Consider the following 18837-nt stretch of genomic DNA (forward strand, 5'->3'; position numbering starts at 1 on the left):
TAGCGCCTTTAACGTAGTAAAACTTCCCAAGGCGCTGCACAGGTGGAAGGATAGTCTCATCTCACCTCTGGAATTCAACTCTTTTGTCCATGATTGGACCAAGGCTGCAATGGTACACTTTCCGAAATATAGAGGAGGTATGAAAGAGAGGCTGCTGCCTGGGAACTCTGCCAGAGGCTGTTGGCAAACTATAGCAACCCGACTACCAATCAATACAATGCCAGCAAAATGACCCCCTCCGGAGGTTTATCAGCCACTCCTCGCTGAGGACTCAGTCAACAAGAAAAACTGCAAAACTCCGTCAACAAGAAAAGCTGAAAAACTGGACTCTGGACTCTCCTGATTACAGGACTTGCATCTGGAAAAAAAAAACAAGTCTGCTCTTGCCTTTTGAAGGACGAGTTGCTTTATAAAGTTGTAAACCTTTCATTCATTTATATAAAGCATAAACTGAAGCAAAAGCGTTAGGTGCTGGGTGCTTCTGAAACGTTGAGAATGGCAATCGTGGAGCAGTTGTTGGAGGGGGCACCTCTTTGTTGGCTTCGATATCTCGATCTACAAACCCTCCTGATCTTCCTGGCGGTGTTTTTAACCATGATGTCTGTGATGAAAGTCAGGCGATCTAGCGGACTACCCCCAGGACCACCCATGTGGTCACTCGCTGGAAACATCTTCATCGGGGGACAGGCGCCCCACCTGGCTCTCACTGAGGTAATGGCTGCTCCCGCTCCCAATCTTTCTCCGTCTCTTATTTGATTGAAGCCTAAGTCTCGATTTGTGATTGTTTTGTTTGACTTCTATGTTAAGGAGATAAAATATATTCCCAAGCCTGTAAGGATAAATGTTGCACATCTCTCACTTTGTTTGTTGCCTCTAGTCCCTGGTTACTCAGTTTGGGTGGGGCGGGGGATTAGTGATTTACTACTTCCTGCAGGGGATGTGCACACAATATTGGAGGAAAAGCTCTAGTTATGAGCAAAGGCTAGAGAATCTGGGGCTTTTTCTTTCCATCGGAACAGATTAGGCGAAGAGGAGATTTGGCAAGAGGTGATAGGAGGGGTTTTTGATAAGCGGGGAGCCGTATTTCCATTGGTCACACAAGGGCATAAAATACCAGAGAGCAAAGGGAGCGGTCATAGAATCCGAGAATGACACAGCACAAAGGAGGCCACTCGGCCCATCGTGTCTGTGCCGGCTCTTTGGTAGAGCTCTCCAATTAGTTCCACTTCCCCCGTAGACCTGCAAATTTTTCCTCTTCAAGTATTTATCCAATTCCCTTTTAAAAGTTATTCAATCTGCTTCCGCTGTCCTTTCAGGCAGTGGGTTCCAGATCATAAGATCTCGCTGCATACATTTTTTTCTCCTCCTGTCTCCACTGGTTCGTTTGCCAACTGCCTTAAAGCTGTGTCCTCTGGTTACCGACCCCTCCCACCAGCGGGAAGCAGTTTTTTCCTTATTTGCTCTATCTTCATGATTTTGAACACCTCTCTCATCTTTCAAACTCCGAGGCCGAGAAATTGGTTCTCGCTCGGAACGGGTAGGCTCGAGTCTCACCTGGTATTGGGCCCTGGGTCTCCTCTACACGAGGCCTACGCGCTGCCTGTTGGACATCACCAGACAGCTCACCGGCAAAGAGGATTTGCGTTTCGTGCATCTCACTTTTATTTTTTGGTGAGGATTAGTCTTGGATCAGGCGGAGTCGAGAGTTTTTCCTCTGGAGCAGGAGGAGGCAGTGCCCCACACAAGGAATCCTCAGGCCTTTCCAGACCCGCCCTTCACATTCGCTCCCATCACCGGCAGCTGTTTTGCAGGACCTCCCACTCCCCCCCTCCCCCACATCCTCCCAGGACTAACATTATCCCGGGGGACCGTGCCTTGGGTCAGTGGCGGAATTGGCCCCCCGCCCGAATGTCCCCCTCCCCACCGCTCCCCCCCGCCCCGTCCTCCAGGCATCATTCCTGTTGGCTTTAGGCGGGAGACAACGCGGAGAAATGTAAATGAGCCTGTGAGTTAAAATGGCCTGGGCCTCGAGCCAAGGGAGTCCATGGGGGGCTACCCTGCCGCCCCTGCCGCAAGCCCACCGCGAGTGCATCCGGAGTCAAAATCGGGGGCTCCTGTCGGTGTGAAGCTGACAGCCATGCTCAATGTTAAATGGCGCAGGCTAACTTCAGGCAGGCATGGGGGAAGCTCCGTAATATCAGCCATGGGTGCAGTATGCGTTCCTCAGGTGGCTGACCCACTTTACAAGCCTCGATCACCGTCACCATCACAGCAAGGCAGCAGCGAGATACCCTCCAAAAACATTATCGTTGTTTGGCGGTCTTTTATATTGACGTTTCCTGTCCTGGGCCCATATTTAGCCCTGAACCAACATCACTAAAAAACAGATTATCTGGTCAATATCTCATTGCTGATTGTGGGAGCTTGCTGTGCGCAAAATCGGTTGCAGCGTTTCCTACATTACAACAGTGACTACACTTCAAAAAGTACTTCATTGGCTGTAAAGCGCTTTGGGACGTCCTGAGGTCACGAACGGTGCGAGATAAATGCAAGTTCTTTCTTTCTTTCCAATGTCACAGATAGTTCCCTATTTTCTTCAGTCTTCCTTAACTCATAGGGGGCGATTTTGCCAGCCCTGGGGAGGTGGGTTTGGAGGCGGGACTGCCGGGAAAATGGCAGTATCTGGGGGCGGGTACCTATCCCGCCCCAACCCGCCTCCGTGCCATCTTCCCAGGAGGCGGGTACCCGACCCGCACCGGGTCCCATCTCCTCGAGGCGGGAAGGGGTTTGACGTAAGAAAACTACCAGGCACTTGGTCTAAGCGTTAAACAAAGCTTTAATCAACTGTTTTTCAACATGGAGATCTAGTTGTGTCCTTCACTAGTTCCTGTTAAAGAATGTCCTGAGCAAGCTGGGCCCATGCCCGAGTATTTATACTCTCTCTGGACAGCGCCACCCGCAGGCCGCTCAGTATTATTTCATAAGTCATTTCCACATGAATGACAAGATTCATGTCAGGGATTAATGCCAATTAACTGCCTGTTAACAGGTAGTTAACAGGTAGTTAACAGGTAGTTAACAGGCGTTTTTTTGGCTAATCCCTATTTTCAGCCCTGAAGTGTGGGTTTCCCGACGGCTCCGAATCTCGCCAGAGTCAGCGAGGCGGGCCGTTGGTCAGTGGGGGTCGGAGGGGCCGAGATGTCCGGTGTGCAGGTGAGTGATGGGTGCATGTGTGCAGAGGTAAGTGTGTGAGGTGTGTTTAAAATGTTTTAATAAGTTTTACTTAACTTTACTTCTTCCTGCAGGCTTCCTCCCTTCAGGTCTCGGGAGTCCCTCAGCTCACCAGCACAGAAAGCAGAATGGCCGCTGAACTGTCAAAAGCTGCAGCCTCTGCTTTCTGCTCAGGAGAGCTCTGTAACTCGGACTGAGTGACAGGACTGAACTTAGAAGACAGATTGTCAGTGTTTGACAGCTTTACAGAGCTGTCAAACGATGACAATTCATCTGTCAAAAGCTCTTGCCAGATGAAATGTCACTCACTGACGTTCTCTGTAACCGGCTTCCCCTTAATTGGCCTGCTAGGCCCGCTGGGTGGGCTTAACAAGGTCAATCAAGGGAAAATAGCGTGGGTTGGCCACAAGTCGATGGAGGCGGGACTAAAACCCAACAAGCGGGAGTCCCGCCTCCAAAAGCTCTCCATTGACAAAATCCAGCCCATAGAATCGACTTTTAATACCCAAACTTAGAGTCATCTAATCACTACTTTCTGATTGGCCATCTCTTCCCTTTTCAATCTGGGCGCTGTTTCTGCACCACAGAACTTAACCCTTCCTCTAGTTCCTTCAACAGGAACTGGGAAGGCATCTATACAGTAATGTACAGTGATTAACCTTCCTTCAGCCTCAGACGCTATAAAATGGGGAATGAGCCAGTGAATGCAAGAAATATTTAAGAGAACGCCCAGTTCTTTGGAGAGAGGTCTTTAAAATTGTGACGTGGTTCGATAGGGCAGACGTGGAGAAGATGTTTCCACTTGTGGGGGAGACCAGAACCAGGGGCCATAAATATTGGATGGTCACTGAAAAATCCAAGAAGGAATTCAGGAGAAATCTCTTTACTCAGAAAGTGGTGAGAACGTGGAATTCGTTACCACGGTGAGGTGAACAGTATAGATGGATCTAAGGGGAGGCTGGATAAACACATGAGGGAGAAAGAAATAGGAGGGTATGTTGACAGGGTGAGATGATGAGGGGTGGGAGGAGGCTGGTGTGGAGCATATACACCGGCATGGACCTGTTGGTCTGATTGGCCTGTGTAATTCTATGTAATTTTGGAATAAGGAAGCTCCTAAAGCAGTCTGCTATGAAAGTTCATCAAGTAGCGAGATTTGTTTTCAAACTTTTTGGGGGTAAATTGCGGCGAGACGTACAAAAGTGCCCATCATCTTTTTGTTTTTCTTTCCTTCCCTTTCCCCCAAAAACAGCTTTCCAAGAAGTACGGGAACATTTTTACGTGCTATGCAATGGGGATACCTATCGTTGCCCTCAATGGGTTTCAGATCATTCAAGAGGCCCTCGTCCAAAACAGTAGAGAATTTGCAGGGCGGCCACATTTTCCTCTACTTGATGATTTGACGAAAGGTCAAGGTATTAAGCTTTTATGAGTTTGTTTCATTTTCCTGTAACGCCCTGGAAAGTTACTGTAACAACAACAACTAGCATTTACATAGCGTCTTTAAGGTAGTAAAACGTCCCAAGGCGCTTCACAGGAGCGTTATCAAACAAAATTTGACCCCGATTCACATTTGGGGATAATAGGACAGGTGACCAAAAGCTTGGCCAAAGAGGGAGGTTTTAAGGAGCGACTTAAAGGACGAGATAGAGGTAGAGAGGCTCAGGGAGGGAATTCCAGAGCTTAGGGCCCAGGCAGCTGAAGGCACGGCTGCCGATGGTGCGGCGATTAATATCGGGGATGCGCAAGAGGGCAGAATTAGAGGAGCGCAGAGATCTCGGAGGGTCGTGGGGCTGGAGGAGGTTACAGAAATAGGAAGGGGGGCGAGGGCCATGGACGGATCTGAAAACCAGGATGAGAATTCTAAAATGGCGGCGTTGCCAGACCGGCAGCCAATGTAGGTCAGCGAGCACAGGGGGTGATGGGCCAACGGGACTTGGTGCGAGTTAGGACACGGGGCAGCCAAGTTTTGGATGAGCTGAAGTTCACAGAGGGTGGCAGGTGGGAAGACCCTCAGTGCTTAAGTACATTGACTGGGGTGAAACCGAGCCACACGTCAACGATCCCAGATTTGATCCCTGATCTGTGCCGAGTTATCTGGGCTCAGCTGGAGTGACAGTACTGCAGGGGCGGGAAACAAATTGGGCTAGAGCTCCTGTTCTTGATTGCTAATCTAGGTGACAGCCTCGGGTCAGTGGTAAGCACTCTCGCCTCTAAATTCAAGCCCCACTCCAGAGACTTGAGCACGTATTCCAGGCTGAATCTTCAATCCAGTACAGTGGGAGCTCCGCTGCACTGTCGGAGGTGCCGTCTTTCGGATGAGCCATTAAGCCGTTTCCCCTCTCAGGTCCACTATTCGATGGGGGGTAGGGGAGTTCTCCTTGGTACCCTGGCGAAGATTTATCCCTCAACCAACGTCCCTAAATCAGATTATCTGGTCATTTATCTTATTGTTGTGTGCAAATTGGCTGCCAATTTTTCCTGCATTACAGCTGTGGCTGTGCAAATCGAAAAGCACTTCATTGGTAGTAATGCCCTCCCAAAGCTCACTATCCATTCTCACACAGGATGAAGAATGGCCGCCACCATCGTATGATCAGAATGAGTTATGACCTTCAGAAAAGAATGACATAGTATTTACAGCACAGAAACAGGCCATTCGGCCCAACTGGTCTGTGCTGGTGTTTTTGCTCCACACGAGCCTCCTCCCACCCCTCTTCACCTAACATCAGCATATCCTTCTATGCAGTGTGTAACACCTACAAGATGCACTGCAGCAACTCGCCAAGGCTCCTTCGGCAGCACCTCCCAAATTAGATTGAAGGCTATGCTATGTGATCATTAAAGGTTGAGGTCAGAGGCTGGGTATTCTGCGGCGAGTGTCTCACCTCCTGACTCCCCAAAGTCTTTCTACCATCTACAAGGCACAAGTAAGGAGTGTGATGGAATACTCTCCACTTGCCTGGATGAGTGCATCTCCAACAACACTCAAGAAGCTCGACACCATCCAGGACAAAGCAGCCCGCTTGATTGGCACCCCATCCACCACCTTAAACATTCATTCCCTCCACCACCGGCGTACCGTGGCTGCAGTGTGTACCATCTACAAGATGCACTGCAGCAATTCGCCAAGGCTTCTTCGGCAGCACCTCCCAAACCCGCAACCTCTTCCACCTAGAAGGACAAGGGCAGCAGGCGCATGGGAACACCACCAGCTCCAAGTTCCCCTCCAAGTCACACACCATCCTGACTTAGACGTATATCGCCATTCCTTCATCGTCGCTGGGTCAAAATCCTGGAACTCCCTCCCTAACAGCACTGTGGGAGCACCTTCACCACACGGACTGCAGCGGTTCAAGAAGGCGGCTCACCACCACCTTCTCAAGGGCAACTAGTGATGGGCAATAAATGCTCGACGCCCACATCCCACAAATGAATTTAGAAAAAATCAGCTTATCCTTCTGTTCCTTTCTTCCTCATGTGTTTATCTAGCTTCCCCTTAAATGCATCTATACTATTCGCCTCAACCACTCTGTGTGGGAGCGAGTTCCACATTCTCACCACTCCCTGGGTAAAGCGGTTTCTCCTGAATTCCCTACTGGATTTATTGTTGACGTTCTTGTATTGATGACCCCTAGTTTTAGTCTCTTGCAGAAGTGGAAACATCTCTACGTCTACCCTATCAAACCCCTTCATAATCTTAAAGACTTTTATTAGGTCACCTCTCAGCCTTCTCCTTTCTAGACTCTGTTTAATCTTTCCTGATAGGCATAACTTCTCAGTTTTGGTATCATTTTGTGCACCTTCTCCAGTGCCTCTATAACCTTTAATAAGGTATGGAAAAGTGCAATGGAGAGAAAGAAGTTGGCTGTTATCTATGAAAGGGTTTTAGTTATGTTGGAGGGAAATCTAACACAAGCATGTTTTGTGGTTTGTTTTGAAGACAACAAACTATCGCCACGCACCCCGCAGGTAGAGCTTCCTACTTGTTTCTAGAATTAAAGGCGCTAGATTCTCTTTTCGGGCTGGTGTAGCGGGTGGAGCAAGACTTTCGCCCACCCCTCCCTCCGACTCCACCCCAATCCCAACTCATGTGAGGTGTTCTCGCCAAAACAGAGACTCTCTACCCACTGTTTCCATCTGCCTGAAGATGAGCCAGACCATTCTCAACCTTGGTGTTGTGTTTTGACCCCGAGATGAGCTTCCGACCACATATCCGCTCCATCACCAAGACCGCCTACTTCCACCTCCGCGACACCGCCCGATTCCAACCCTGCCTCAGCTCATCTCCTGCCGGAAGCTTCATCCATGCCTTGGTTAACTCTAGACTTGACTATTCCAAGGCTTTCCTGGCTGGCCTCCGACCTTCCACCCTACATAAACTTGCGCTCACCCAAAACTCTGCTGCCCGTATCTTAACTCGCACCAAGTCTCGTTCACCCATCACCCCCTCTGTGCTTGTTGACCCACATTGTCTCCCGTTCCGACAACACTGCAATTTCAAAATCTTCACCCATGTTCTCAAATCCTTCCACTGCCTCACCCCTCCCTGTCTCTGTAACCGCCTCACCCCTCCCTGTCTCTGTAACCGCCTCACCCCTCCCTGTCTCTGTAACCGCCTCACCCCTCCCTGTCTCTGTAACCGCCTCACCCCTCCCTGTCTCTGTAACCGCCTCACCCCTCCCTGTCTCTGTAACCGCCTCACCCCTCCCTGTCTCTGTAACCGCCTCCAGCCCAAAAGCCTTCGAGATCCCTCCTCTACTCCCTCTTCACCCACGACTGTGTGGCTGTTCATGGTTCCAACACCATCATCAAGTTTGCGGATGATACCATGGTAGTAGGCCAGATCACCAACAACGATGAGTCAGCCTACAGGGAGGAGGTCCAGCATCTCGTGAAGTGGTGCGCCGATAACAACCTGGCCCTTAACATCAAGAAAACCAAAGAAATCATTGTGGACTTCAGGAAGTCTAAAGGCGGAAGTCACACCCCCATCCACATCAATGGGGCTGTGGTGGAAAGGGTGGACAGCTTTAAGTTCCTCGGAGTCCACATCACGGAAGACCTCTCCTGGTCCATCAATACCTCCTCTCTGGTGAAGAAGGCCCAGCAGCGCCTATATTTCCTAAGGAGGCTGAAGGGATGTAACCTGTCACCCCTGATCCTCTCAAACTTTTACCGCTGCACAATAGAGAGCATCCTGACGAACTGTATCACAGTATGGTATGGCAGCTGTAGCTACTATGACCGGAAAGCCCTGCAGCGGGTAGTCAAAACTGCCCAACGCATTACCGGCACCCGGCTACCGACCATAGAGCACATATGCCAGAAACGCTGTTTACGGAGGTCACGGTCCATCATCAAAGACCCTACCCACCCCAGCCACAGTCTGTTCGCCCTCCTGCCATCTGGGAGACGCCACAGATGCATTTGCACCCGTACGACCAGATTTAGGAACAGCTTCTTTCCCAGGGCTGTCATCCTACTGAACTCCACAAATAAACTCTAAAGCCTGCACATCTGCCAATGCACTTTATTATGGTTATGTTTATGTTAATGTATTACAAGCCAAATGTATGTTGAATGTTTAAATGTCTTAATCTAAATGTACACTCTCGGGAGCCGCAAGCCTACATTTCGTTGTACTGCACTTGTGCACTAACAATGACAATAAAAGTTGATTTGATTTGATTTTTGATTTGATTTGATTCTGGTCTCTTGCGCATCCCTGATTTTAATCGCTTCAGCATTGGCGACCGTGCCTTCAGCTGCCGAGGACCTAAACTTTGGAAATCCTTCCCTAAACCTCTCCACCTCTCCACCTCTCTCTTTTCCTTTAAGATGCTCCTTAAAACCTACCTCTTTGACCAAGCTTTTGATCATCTGTCCTGATGTCTCCTTATGTGGCTCGGTGTCAAAAATGCTTTCACTGGTAAATCTTTTGTGAAGCTCCTTGGGACGTTTTGCTACGTTAAAGGCTCTATATAAATGCAATTTGTTGTTGATGAGGCAGCGGGTCTGTGTCAGAATGGTTGTCATTGTGAGAGCAAAAAAATCAGTGACTGAAAATAGCCATCTTATTCCGACCCAGTCCCAACCAGAAGGGATTTCGTTTCCTAGCGCGAGGCGTCAGATTGTAAGTGAACTACTGGGTCACCGATGTGCTGTGAACTTTCTCTTAGTCCTCAAAAGACAGGTAGAGGAAACTGGTTATTATTATTTATCCACTCTTTTCCCCCTTCCTGCTAGGCATTATCGTGGCCCCCTACGGGAGGTCCTGGAAGCAGCAACGGAGATTTACACTGACGGTTTTACGAAACTTTGGTTTAGGCAAAATTGCCTTTGAGGAGAAAATTCTGGAAGAAGTCCGGTATCTGACTGAAGTCTTTAAAGCATCAAAAGGTAAATTCTGTGTTTTATCTCCTTAACTTGTTATGACAAGGTCACACTAAGGTTGCCAAACCTCCAGGATTATCCTGGAGTCTCCAGCAATTGAAGATTGGTAAGTAGGACACTGCTGGGAGCAACCTCGGGAGACAAAAATCATAGGGCCATTAAAAAAAAAATTGTCTTTCTTTCTCATTTCCTTCAAACTCTTTCATTTACTTGTTATAGTTATGTTTCACTAACGGCCAAGGTTAATCCGATTGGGTAACAGAGTTTGTTCCCTTTCCAATTGAGGTGGGAAGGCAGTGGGCCGGGAGGATTAGCCAATGGCGGGAATGTGGGGGCGGGGTTGTTTGAGGCAGTGGATCATGTGATGGAAGCTCCAGGCATGCACCCAGCAGAGTTGGCAACCCGAGGTCACATGGCATGGCAGCACTCTGCATTGGGATCCTTCACTTCTCATCGCTCCACCATTGGCGGCCGTGCCGTCACCCTGAAGCCTTGCTGTGCATCAAAGGTCTTCATATAATCCTAATCAAGGGTTACTCCTGAAACAAATCCCTCCATGGCCCCGCGCCTCCCTATCTCTGTAACCTCCTCCAGCCCTACAAACCTTCGAGATCTCGGCGTTCTTCCAATTCCGGCCTCTTGCGCATCCCTGATTATAACCGCTCCACCATTGGTGGCCGTGCCTTCAGCTGCCAAGGCCCTAAGCTCTGGCATTCCCTCCCTAAAACTCTTTGTCTCTCTCTCCTCCTTTAAGAGGCTTCTTTGACCACATTTTTGGACACCTATCTTAATATCTCCTTAAGTGGCTCAGGGTGTCAAATTTTGTTTGATAACACTCCTGTGAAGCGCTTTGGGATGTTTTACTACGTTAAAGGTGCTATGTTAATGCAAGTTGTTGTTGTTATTGTTGGGACGCCCAAGCGGACATCTCAGCAAACTTTATTTCCTAGCCATTATGACCAGTGACCATCTTGTGCACTTTTTGGGACAGTTCCCCATTTATATGGGGTTGCTTCATCAGTGCAGATCTACCTCCGGTAGAAGTGGATGCTTTGCTGCATTCACAATCTTCAGAGGCAACCTCTACAAGACATACAAAGTTCCACTTCCATTGTCTCATAGTCCACAAATGGGCCAGAAGATGCAGATCAACGATCGTGTCAAGGAGCAGAAACAGTTTCCTCAAACAGTTGTATTAAATCTTATAATTTGGATTAAATGTTGATAAATTGTTAAGTTAGCACTTGCTAAGTTGTAGGGCTGGATTTTGTCAATGGGAAGCTTTTGGAGGCGGGACTGCTGCTTGCTGGCTTTCAACCCCGCCTCCATCAGCTTCTGGCCAACCAGCAGGATTTTCCTCTGATTGACCTTGTTAAGCCCGCCCAGCGGGCTCAGCAGGCCAATTAGGGGGAAGTCACTGACAGAGCACATCAACATATGACGTGCCATCTGTCAAGACCTCTTAAAAGAAGAAATGTCAGTGTTTGACAGCTCTATGAAGCTGTCAAACACTGACATTCTGTGTAGTTTGATGAGTCCTTGTGTTCAGGACTCATCAAACCTTTCAACTCTGCATAAATCCTCTGGCTGTTGGTTCAGAGGAGCCAACAGCCAGTCTGTGAAATCTACAATGGAGATGTCAGGACTCTGGATCCACAGCAGCTGAAGTCTGTAGGCAGAAACAAAAATAAGTGAACATTTTATAACACTTTACACTCACCTTACATACTTACCACTCCACACTTGCACCCATCACTCACCTCTACATTGCACTTTCAGACCCCTCCGACCCCCGCAGACCTCCGACTCACCTCCTACAACCTGGCGGGGTTCCCCGAGGTCGGGAAGCCTGCACTGGGAAAGGTAAAATGGGACTGATCCTATCTTCTGCCTGTTAACTACCTGTTAACAGGCAGTTAATAGGATTTAATCCCTTTCCCCCCTCCAGGAGACGGGTCCCAGGGCAAGACGGCTTCCCGTCTCCTGGCAAACGGGCACGGAGGTGGGAGGGGGGCGGGTTCGCCAGCCGCCCCCACGTGCTGCAACTTTACTGGCAGTCTCGCCTCCATACCCGCCTCCTCGGGGCTGAGAAAATCCAGCCCGTAGTGTTAGTCATTAACTTTTTGTTAAGGACTATACTCCCAACTAATGACTTGCTTGAGGGCCACAGTCAGGATAACTACAACACATGGAATCATGAGGCAGAGGACGATGTGTGCGATTCTCTCCCCAGGGTAAACTCCTAATTTTGCTCACTCCAATCTGCACTGTTACCAAGTAAAGGACAGGCAGTTAAACATAGAAACATAGAAGATAGGAGCAGGAGTAGGCCATTCGGCCCCTCGAACCTGCTCCGCCATTCAATGCGATCATGGCTGATCATCCAAACTCAGTACCCTGTCCCCGCTTTCTCCCCATATCCCTTGATCGCTTTAGCCTTAAAAAATATATCCAACTCCTTTTTGAATATATTTAATGAATTGGCCTCTACTGCCTTCTGTGGTAGAGAATTCCACAGGTTCACCACTCTCTGGGTGAAGAAATTCCTCCTCATCTCTGTCCTAAATGGCTTACCCCTTATACTTAGACTGTGACCCCTGGTTCTGGACTCCCCCGCCATCGGGAACATCCTTCCTGCATCTAGTCTGTCTAGTCCTGTTAGAATTTTAAAGGAGGAGAAAAACGATAGGATCAGTTTTGATGGGGATCTCTCACTTCCTGTGTGGATGCTGAGATTACTTACCCTCCCAATAGCTTACCCTTGCTATGCTTTACTGGAACGAATGGTACGGGGAGGAAACAGTAATTGATCCCAGTTCAGTCAACATCACACAGCTGGACAGGGTAAAGCCTAGAAAAGCAAAAACTTGCATTTATATAGTGCCTCTCATAACCTCAAGCATTTTACAGCCAATGAGGTATTGTTGGAGTGCAGTCACTGTTGTAATGTGGGAAAGGTGGCAGCCAATTTGTGCACAGCAAGCTCCCAGAAACAGCCACGTGATAGTGACCAGAACATCTGTTTTAGCGATGTTGGTTGAGAGATAAAAATTGTTGAGGGAGAACCCCCCCTTCTCAGCAACCAATGAGTTCTTTTTCAAACTATGCGCCATTCTAAACATCAGCTAGATATCATGAGTTGGAAACTGCTCCGAGATGATCTGACTGAAGTAATGGAATGTCAAAACCCTACCTCACCTGGGCAACCTCTTCACAATGTCGGAGTCTACCTTTGCTCCTGCACATCCACCCACTTCTTTTTCTTTTGTACAGATCAACCCTTTAATCCCAATTCTAAAATCACCAGCGCTGTGTCCAACGTGATTTGCTCAGTAGTTTTGGGGAAGCGTTTCCATTATGAAGACAAGACATTCACGCGACTGATAGAACTGATTGATGAGAACATGAAGCTTCAGACAACAATATGGGCACAGGTAAAAAAAAAGGACTTTCTTTCCTTAGGGACAAGAGAATATGCTTATTAAAATAGGGATACAGATGTCAAAAATTTGGCTCATAGAAAATAGGAACATAGGAACATAGGAACAGGAAGTGGCCATTCAGCCCCTCAAGCCTGTTCTGCCATTCAATTAGATTATGGCTGATCTGAATCTTAACTCCATCCAGCCGCCTTGGTTACGTAACTGTTAATACCCTTTGCCGAACAAAAATCTACCAATCTCAGTTTTGTAATTTTCAATTGACCTAGCCTGGCACCTTGCCAATAAATCAGTGCTCAGAGGGGACACTGTGATAATCGTCCGTAGTCTGGACCGGGTAGGAGGCAAGAGTGTGAAATAGAGGGGCTAAATGGCCTACAGTTCCTATTGACTGTAAAGCACTTTGGGACGTCCTGAGGTCATGAGAGGCGCTTTATAAATGCAAATTCTTTCTTTCGATCTGTTTTGTAAAATGAAGTTTCAAACCTTGAAAGCCTTGTGACTCACTGTGTATTGGAGAACCAAAATCATACATGGCAATCTTCTTCTGCTTGCTGCTAGGTGTATTCCATAGCTCCCTTCATTCGCTATTTCCCGGGGCCTCATCAGAAGGCATTTGAAAACCAGGCCTTAATTGAAGCCATACTTCAGGACTTCATAAACCAGCACAAAGACACTCTGAATGGTGAAGAGATCCAGGATTTCATTGATGCCTATTTACTGGAAATGGAAAAGGTGAGCACAGCATTTAATGAAGTATTTCATTTTGTTGGTGGGTCTGTGCGTTGCAATAGGCTAGAGCTCTCTTCTTTGACCTTTCACCTCTGAAAGTCTGCTTCGATCCCAGGTCAGACTAACGGCCCAAAATGCTTTTCTCCCTTCAGTAACTCACTCAGTGTCCTCAGTGAAACAGCAGCCTCGGCCCAGCTACTAGTAGGTGAGAAAATCAGTGCAAGCCGTCTTTAAAGTAGTGGGATAGCAGTGGAGAATGAAGGGAATGCGAGCGAGGGGGGGCTTCACCGCCTGACCCAGTCTCGCTCCCTCTACCTCTGCTGCCGAGACCTCCGAATGTAAATGGCAATGGGGTGGAGGGCATCATTCCCTGGCTGATTTCCATCCGTCTGCCTGTATTACTGCCGCTTCCCATGGGGAAGGTGGCGATGAACCCGAGGAATGTCGCTGAGATTCCCCCCGTGGAGGGAGCTGGCTTTGTGGTGGCCTCCTTCGCCTCCATTCTGGCCCTGAACACTTACCTGCTGTAGGTGCTGAAGGTCTTGGCTGTGGTCTTCAGAGGGGGCTCGCCTCTGACCTTCAGGATGCTTCTCCCCCCTAATGGACCCCATTGGTGCCTCCCTCTTGGTATTGCGAACCCAACTGGTCACCCACCGTGCATTTCTGATGAGCTTCCCCTTCAATGTATTGCCCTTAGAGAGAATAATAGTCCTACCAGTTATAGCGGGCACGTTGGTGTCAACGCAATTTGCCCGCTACACATGCTGGACGCTGTAAACAAGAAATGTTTTTATTCATTCATGGGATCTGGGCATCGCTGGCAAGACCAGCATTTATTGCCCATCCCCAATTGCCCTTGAGAAGGTGGCAGTGAGCCGCCTTCTTGAACCGCTGCAGTCCGTGTGGTGAAGGTGCTCCCACGGTGCTGTTAGGGAGGGAGTTCCAGGATTTTGACCCAGCGACGATGAAGGATCGTCCGATATATTTCCAAGTCAGGATGGTGTGTGACTTGGAGGGGAACTTGGAGGTGGTGGTGTTCCCGTGCACCCACTGCCCTTGTCCTTCTAGGTGGATGAGGTCGCGGGTATGGGAGGTGCTGCCAAAGAAGTCTTGGCGAGTTGCTGCAGTGCATCTTGTAGATGGTACACACTGCAGCCACGGTGCACCGGTGGTGGAGGGAGTGAATGTTTAAGGTGGAGGATGGGGTGCCATCTGAAAAGACTCATTTGGTGCTGGCCCGTATGAAAAGCATCAGAGCAAGTGTCTGAATCATATTTGGGCAAGGCGGCGTGAGACCCAGCTCAGGACAGGAGATAGCCTCAAATCAGCAGCTACAATGTGACTGCAACCATTATAAAGCCAATTCTATAAGAGTGCCATCACTGGCGGCCTGAGATCGTGGCACTGGCGGGCAGTGCGGAAACGGGACAAGAAGAAGTTGTGCATCGTTCCCACCTGCTCCCCCCCTCCCGCTCCCCCCCCGCAACCCCGGCATCGCACCAGGAGCTCAAAAGGATGGCAAATAGGGTTGGCAGAAGTTCTAGAGGACCTGAGGTAGGGGGGCTGGAGGCGACAGGGCTGCTATTGGACGAGTACAAAGTGCTCCCATTAAAGAGGTTGAGTTACACCTGATTGTAAAAGAGAGGCTGGAACTTACCAATAATTTTGTACAGATACAAAATAATTTACCAGGTAAGGCAGTGAAGTCAAAGACATCAGTGGCAGAAGGGTCGGTAACCAGAGGACACAGATTTCAGGTCATTGGCAAACGAGCCAGAGGTGACATGAGGAAAAAAAAATTTACGCAGCGAGTTGTTGTGACCTGGAATGCGCTGCCAGGAAGGACGGTGGAAGCAGACTCAATAGTAACTTTCAAAAGGGAATTGGACAAATACTGGAAAAGGAAAAATTTGCAGGGCTATGGGGAAAGAGCAGGGCGGAGTGGGACTAATTGGAGAGCTCGCTCAAAGATCTGGCATAGGCACGATGAGCCGAATGGCCTCCTTCAGCGCTGTATTATTCTATGATTCTGTGATTGGGGGAGTTTGAAATCCTCATACCAGTCGGACAAGCTTCAATGGGCTGAATTATCCTGGACTTTTCCTTGCGTCACTTTCTCCCTCTGGTGTGCAGTTACCTCGGCAGGGAGCAAGGGTTCGCTGGTAGAAGACTTTGGTGTTGTTAAGAATTGGAAAGAAGAATAACATTTATTTTGCAGGAACAGAACTCTCCTGACTCTTGCTTGACGGAGGGAAACCTGCTCCAGAATGTCAATGATCTCTTTGTTGCTGGAACGGAAACCACAGCAACTACTCTCCAATGGGGCATTCTATACATGATGCTTTATCCAGATATGCAAGGTACAACCAGGCCTCTGACTTAAAGAGGGTGGCCGTTCTACTAAATTGCCCATAATAAGTGTAATAAAGGAAGGCATTTCTCCACTTTTCAGTGAGCCTCACTCATCTCAAGTTGCTCTGTTTTATGCTTTGGAACTGCTGTTTGGAGATACTTTGGGAGCAGTCATTTCCTGTACAATATCCCCTGCAGCAACATTAGATCTTTCCAGCCACAGACATCCCATAAATAATGAGTTATGGGTACAATCTCCCATTGACGATATCAGAGCACACAATGACTACATAAGGGGGAGATGAGCAGAATGTTTTTAGACGTAGCGATTGAAGGAGGCTATTCGGCCCATCGTGTCTGTGCCGGCTCTTTGAAAGAGCTATCCAATCAGTCCCACTTCTCTGCTCTTTCCCCTTGGCCCTACAAATTTATACTTTTCAAGTATTTCTCCAATTCCCTTTTGACGGTTACTGTTGAACCTGCTTCCACCGCCCTATCAGGCAGCGCATTCCAAATCCTCACCACTCATTGGGTAAAAAGAATCCTCCTCATCTCCTCTGGTTCCCTTGTCAATTATCTTCAATCTGTGTCCGCTGGTTACCGACCTCTCCGCCAGTGGAAACAGTTTCTCCCTATCTACCCTATCAAAACCCCTCGTAATTTTGAACACCTCTATTAAATCTCCCCATGGCCTTCTCTGCTATAACAATCCCAACTTTTCCAAGGATTTGGCCTTGACAATTTCATCAATGGACACAGAGAACATGTAATTATCAATTTGAGGGACAGGTTGTGCACCTGACGTCAACTGTTATTCTTTTCTGTTTTGCTTTACAGAAAAGTGTCAGAAGGAGATAGACAATGTGATCGGCTGGTCCCGTGCCCCATCCATGGAGGATGGAACCAACATGCCGTATGTCAACGCTGTTGTTCATGAGATTCAAAGATTTGGGAACATAGTACCACTTGCAGCGGGCCACGCAACAATACAAGACACAAGCTTTAGGGGATACACAATCAAAAAGGTGACTCATTCTTTGTTATCGGAGTGCTTTTCTATTTTTCCTAATTGCAATTTGTCTCTGTCCCTCTCAGAGCCTCAGCCATTCCTCAGCTGAGCAAACTGACACTGATAGCACTGGTAGATCTGAGAAGCCTATCAGTGAATGGCCAAAGTACACAAAGACAGAACATAAGAACATAAGAAATAGGAGCTGGAGTAGGCCATTCGGCCCTTCAAGCCTGCTCCGCCATTCAATAAGATCATGGCTGATCTTTTACCTCAATTCCACCTTCCTGCACACTCCCCATATCCCTTAATTCCCTTCGTTCCGCAAAATCTATCAACCTCTGTCTTGAATATACTCAATGACTGAACAACCACAGCTCTCTCGGGTGGAGAATTCCAAAGATTCACAACCCTTTCAGAGAAGAAATTTCTCCACATCTCAGTCCTAAATGGCCAACCTCTTATTCTGTGACTGTGACCCTGTGTTCTAGATTCTCCAGCCAGGGGAAAAGATTCCCCAGCCAGGGGACCGCATTAGGTAACAACTCCTTCCATCCCTCAGGTCAAACATTAACTGAGAAGGCAGACTATCCAATTAGTCCCACTCCCCCGCTCTTTCCCCATAGCCCTGCACATTTTTCCTTTTCAAGTATTTATCTAATTCCCTTTGGAAAGTCACTATTGAATCTGCTTCCACCGCCCTTTCAGGCAGCGCGTTCCTGATCACAAAAACTCACTGCGGAAAAAAAATTCCCCTCATCTCCCTCTGGTTCTTTTCCTAATTACCTTAAATCTGTGTCCTCTGGTCACCGACCCTCCTGCCAGTGGATACACTTTCTCCCTATCTGCTCTATCAAAGCCCCTTGTGATAATAATAATAACTTCCGGGAAGTTATGTGCATCACTTCCTGTGAACTGTGAACTATGAACTGTGAACTTTGTACATACCTCACTTCCTGTCATACGTCACTTCCTGTTGGACTGGTATAAATACTGAACTGCTCAGTATTGTAAGGGGCTTCTACCAGAGGCATGGTGAAGACCTCTCTTGTATATAGTGTGATTATAAGTTGCTTAAAGCTTACTTTAAAGTTACTTAATGTGTGAGACTCCTTTTTCTTACATCAATTTAAGCAACTTAGTATTTACACTCACAAATACTAGACCTTCGGACAAACTCGGAGTTAAGGATCCAGGGAACCACCCATCATGGAAAACCTCCTTAAACCTACTCGTCTGGACTTGGACCCAAACACACCAGCAGCTGGCAGGGTATGGAAGCATTGGTACCGTACTTTTGAGAATTTCCTTGATGAATGTAATGCGACTGCTCCTACTAAACTGAGGATGCTTATCAACTATGTGACCCCAACAGTGTTTGAATATGTTGATGAATGGGATAATTACGATGAGGTGATTCGGGCACTTAAGAAACTGTATGCCAAGACTCCAAATGAGGTCTATGCTAGACATCTACTGGCCACAGCCCGATAAGGGCCAGGGGAATCGATTAGCGAATTCCTTCAAGAACTTCGCAGGCTCAGCATAGATTGTAACTTTCAGGCAGCCTCAGCTGAGCTGTACCGCGAAGAAATGATTCGTGATGCTTTCATCTGCGGGATTGCCTCTCCATTTATACGCCAGCATCTACTAGAAAGTAAAACACTTGAGCTACAA

General features: G+C 48.1%; 1 protein-coding gene across 1 annotated transcript in view; it reads left to right on the forward strand.

The window, feature by feature from the left end:
* The first annotated feature begins 267 nt into the window (after nucleotides 1-267).
* LOC147099459 (cytochrome P450 2J2-like) overlaps nucleotides 268-18837 on the forward strand; it is a 28985-nt gene continuing 10415 nt past the window's right edge. Inside the window, exons 1-7 of the mRNA XM_085969632.1 lie at nucleotides 268-711; nucleotides 4484-4646; nucleotides 9481-9633; nucleotides 12901-13061; nucleotides 13629-13802; nucleotides 16018-16159; nucleotides 16989-17176. Of these exons, the coding sequence (XP_085825758.1) occupies nucleotides 496-711; nucleotides 4484-4646; nucleotides 9481-9633; nucleotides 12901-13061; nucleotides 13629-13802; nucleotides 16018-16159; nucleotides 16989-17176 (1197 nt within the window). The 5' untranslated portion in view covers nucleotides 268-495. The remainder of the gene's footprint in view (nucleotides 712-4483; nucleotides 4647-9480; nucleotides 9634-12900; nucleotides 13062-13628; nucleotides 13803-16017; nucleotides 16160-16988; nucleotides 17177-18837) is intronic.

This window comes from Somniosus microcephalus, chromosome 28, assembly GCF_052327205.1.
Source record: "Somniosus microcephalus isolate GS21.2 chromosome 28, FLI_Smic_1.0, whole genome shotgun sequence".
Lineage (NCBI taxonomy): Eukaryota > Metazoa > Chordata > Chondrichthyes > Squaliformes > Somniosidae > Somniosus > Somniosus microcephalus.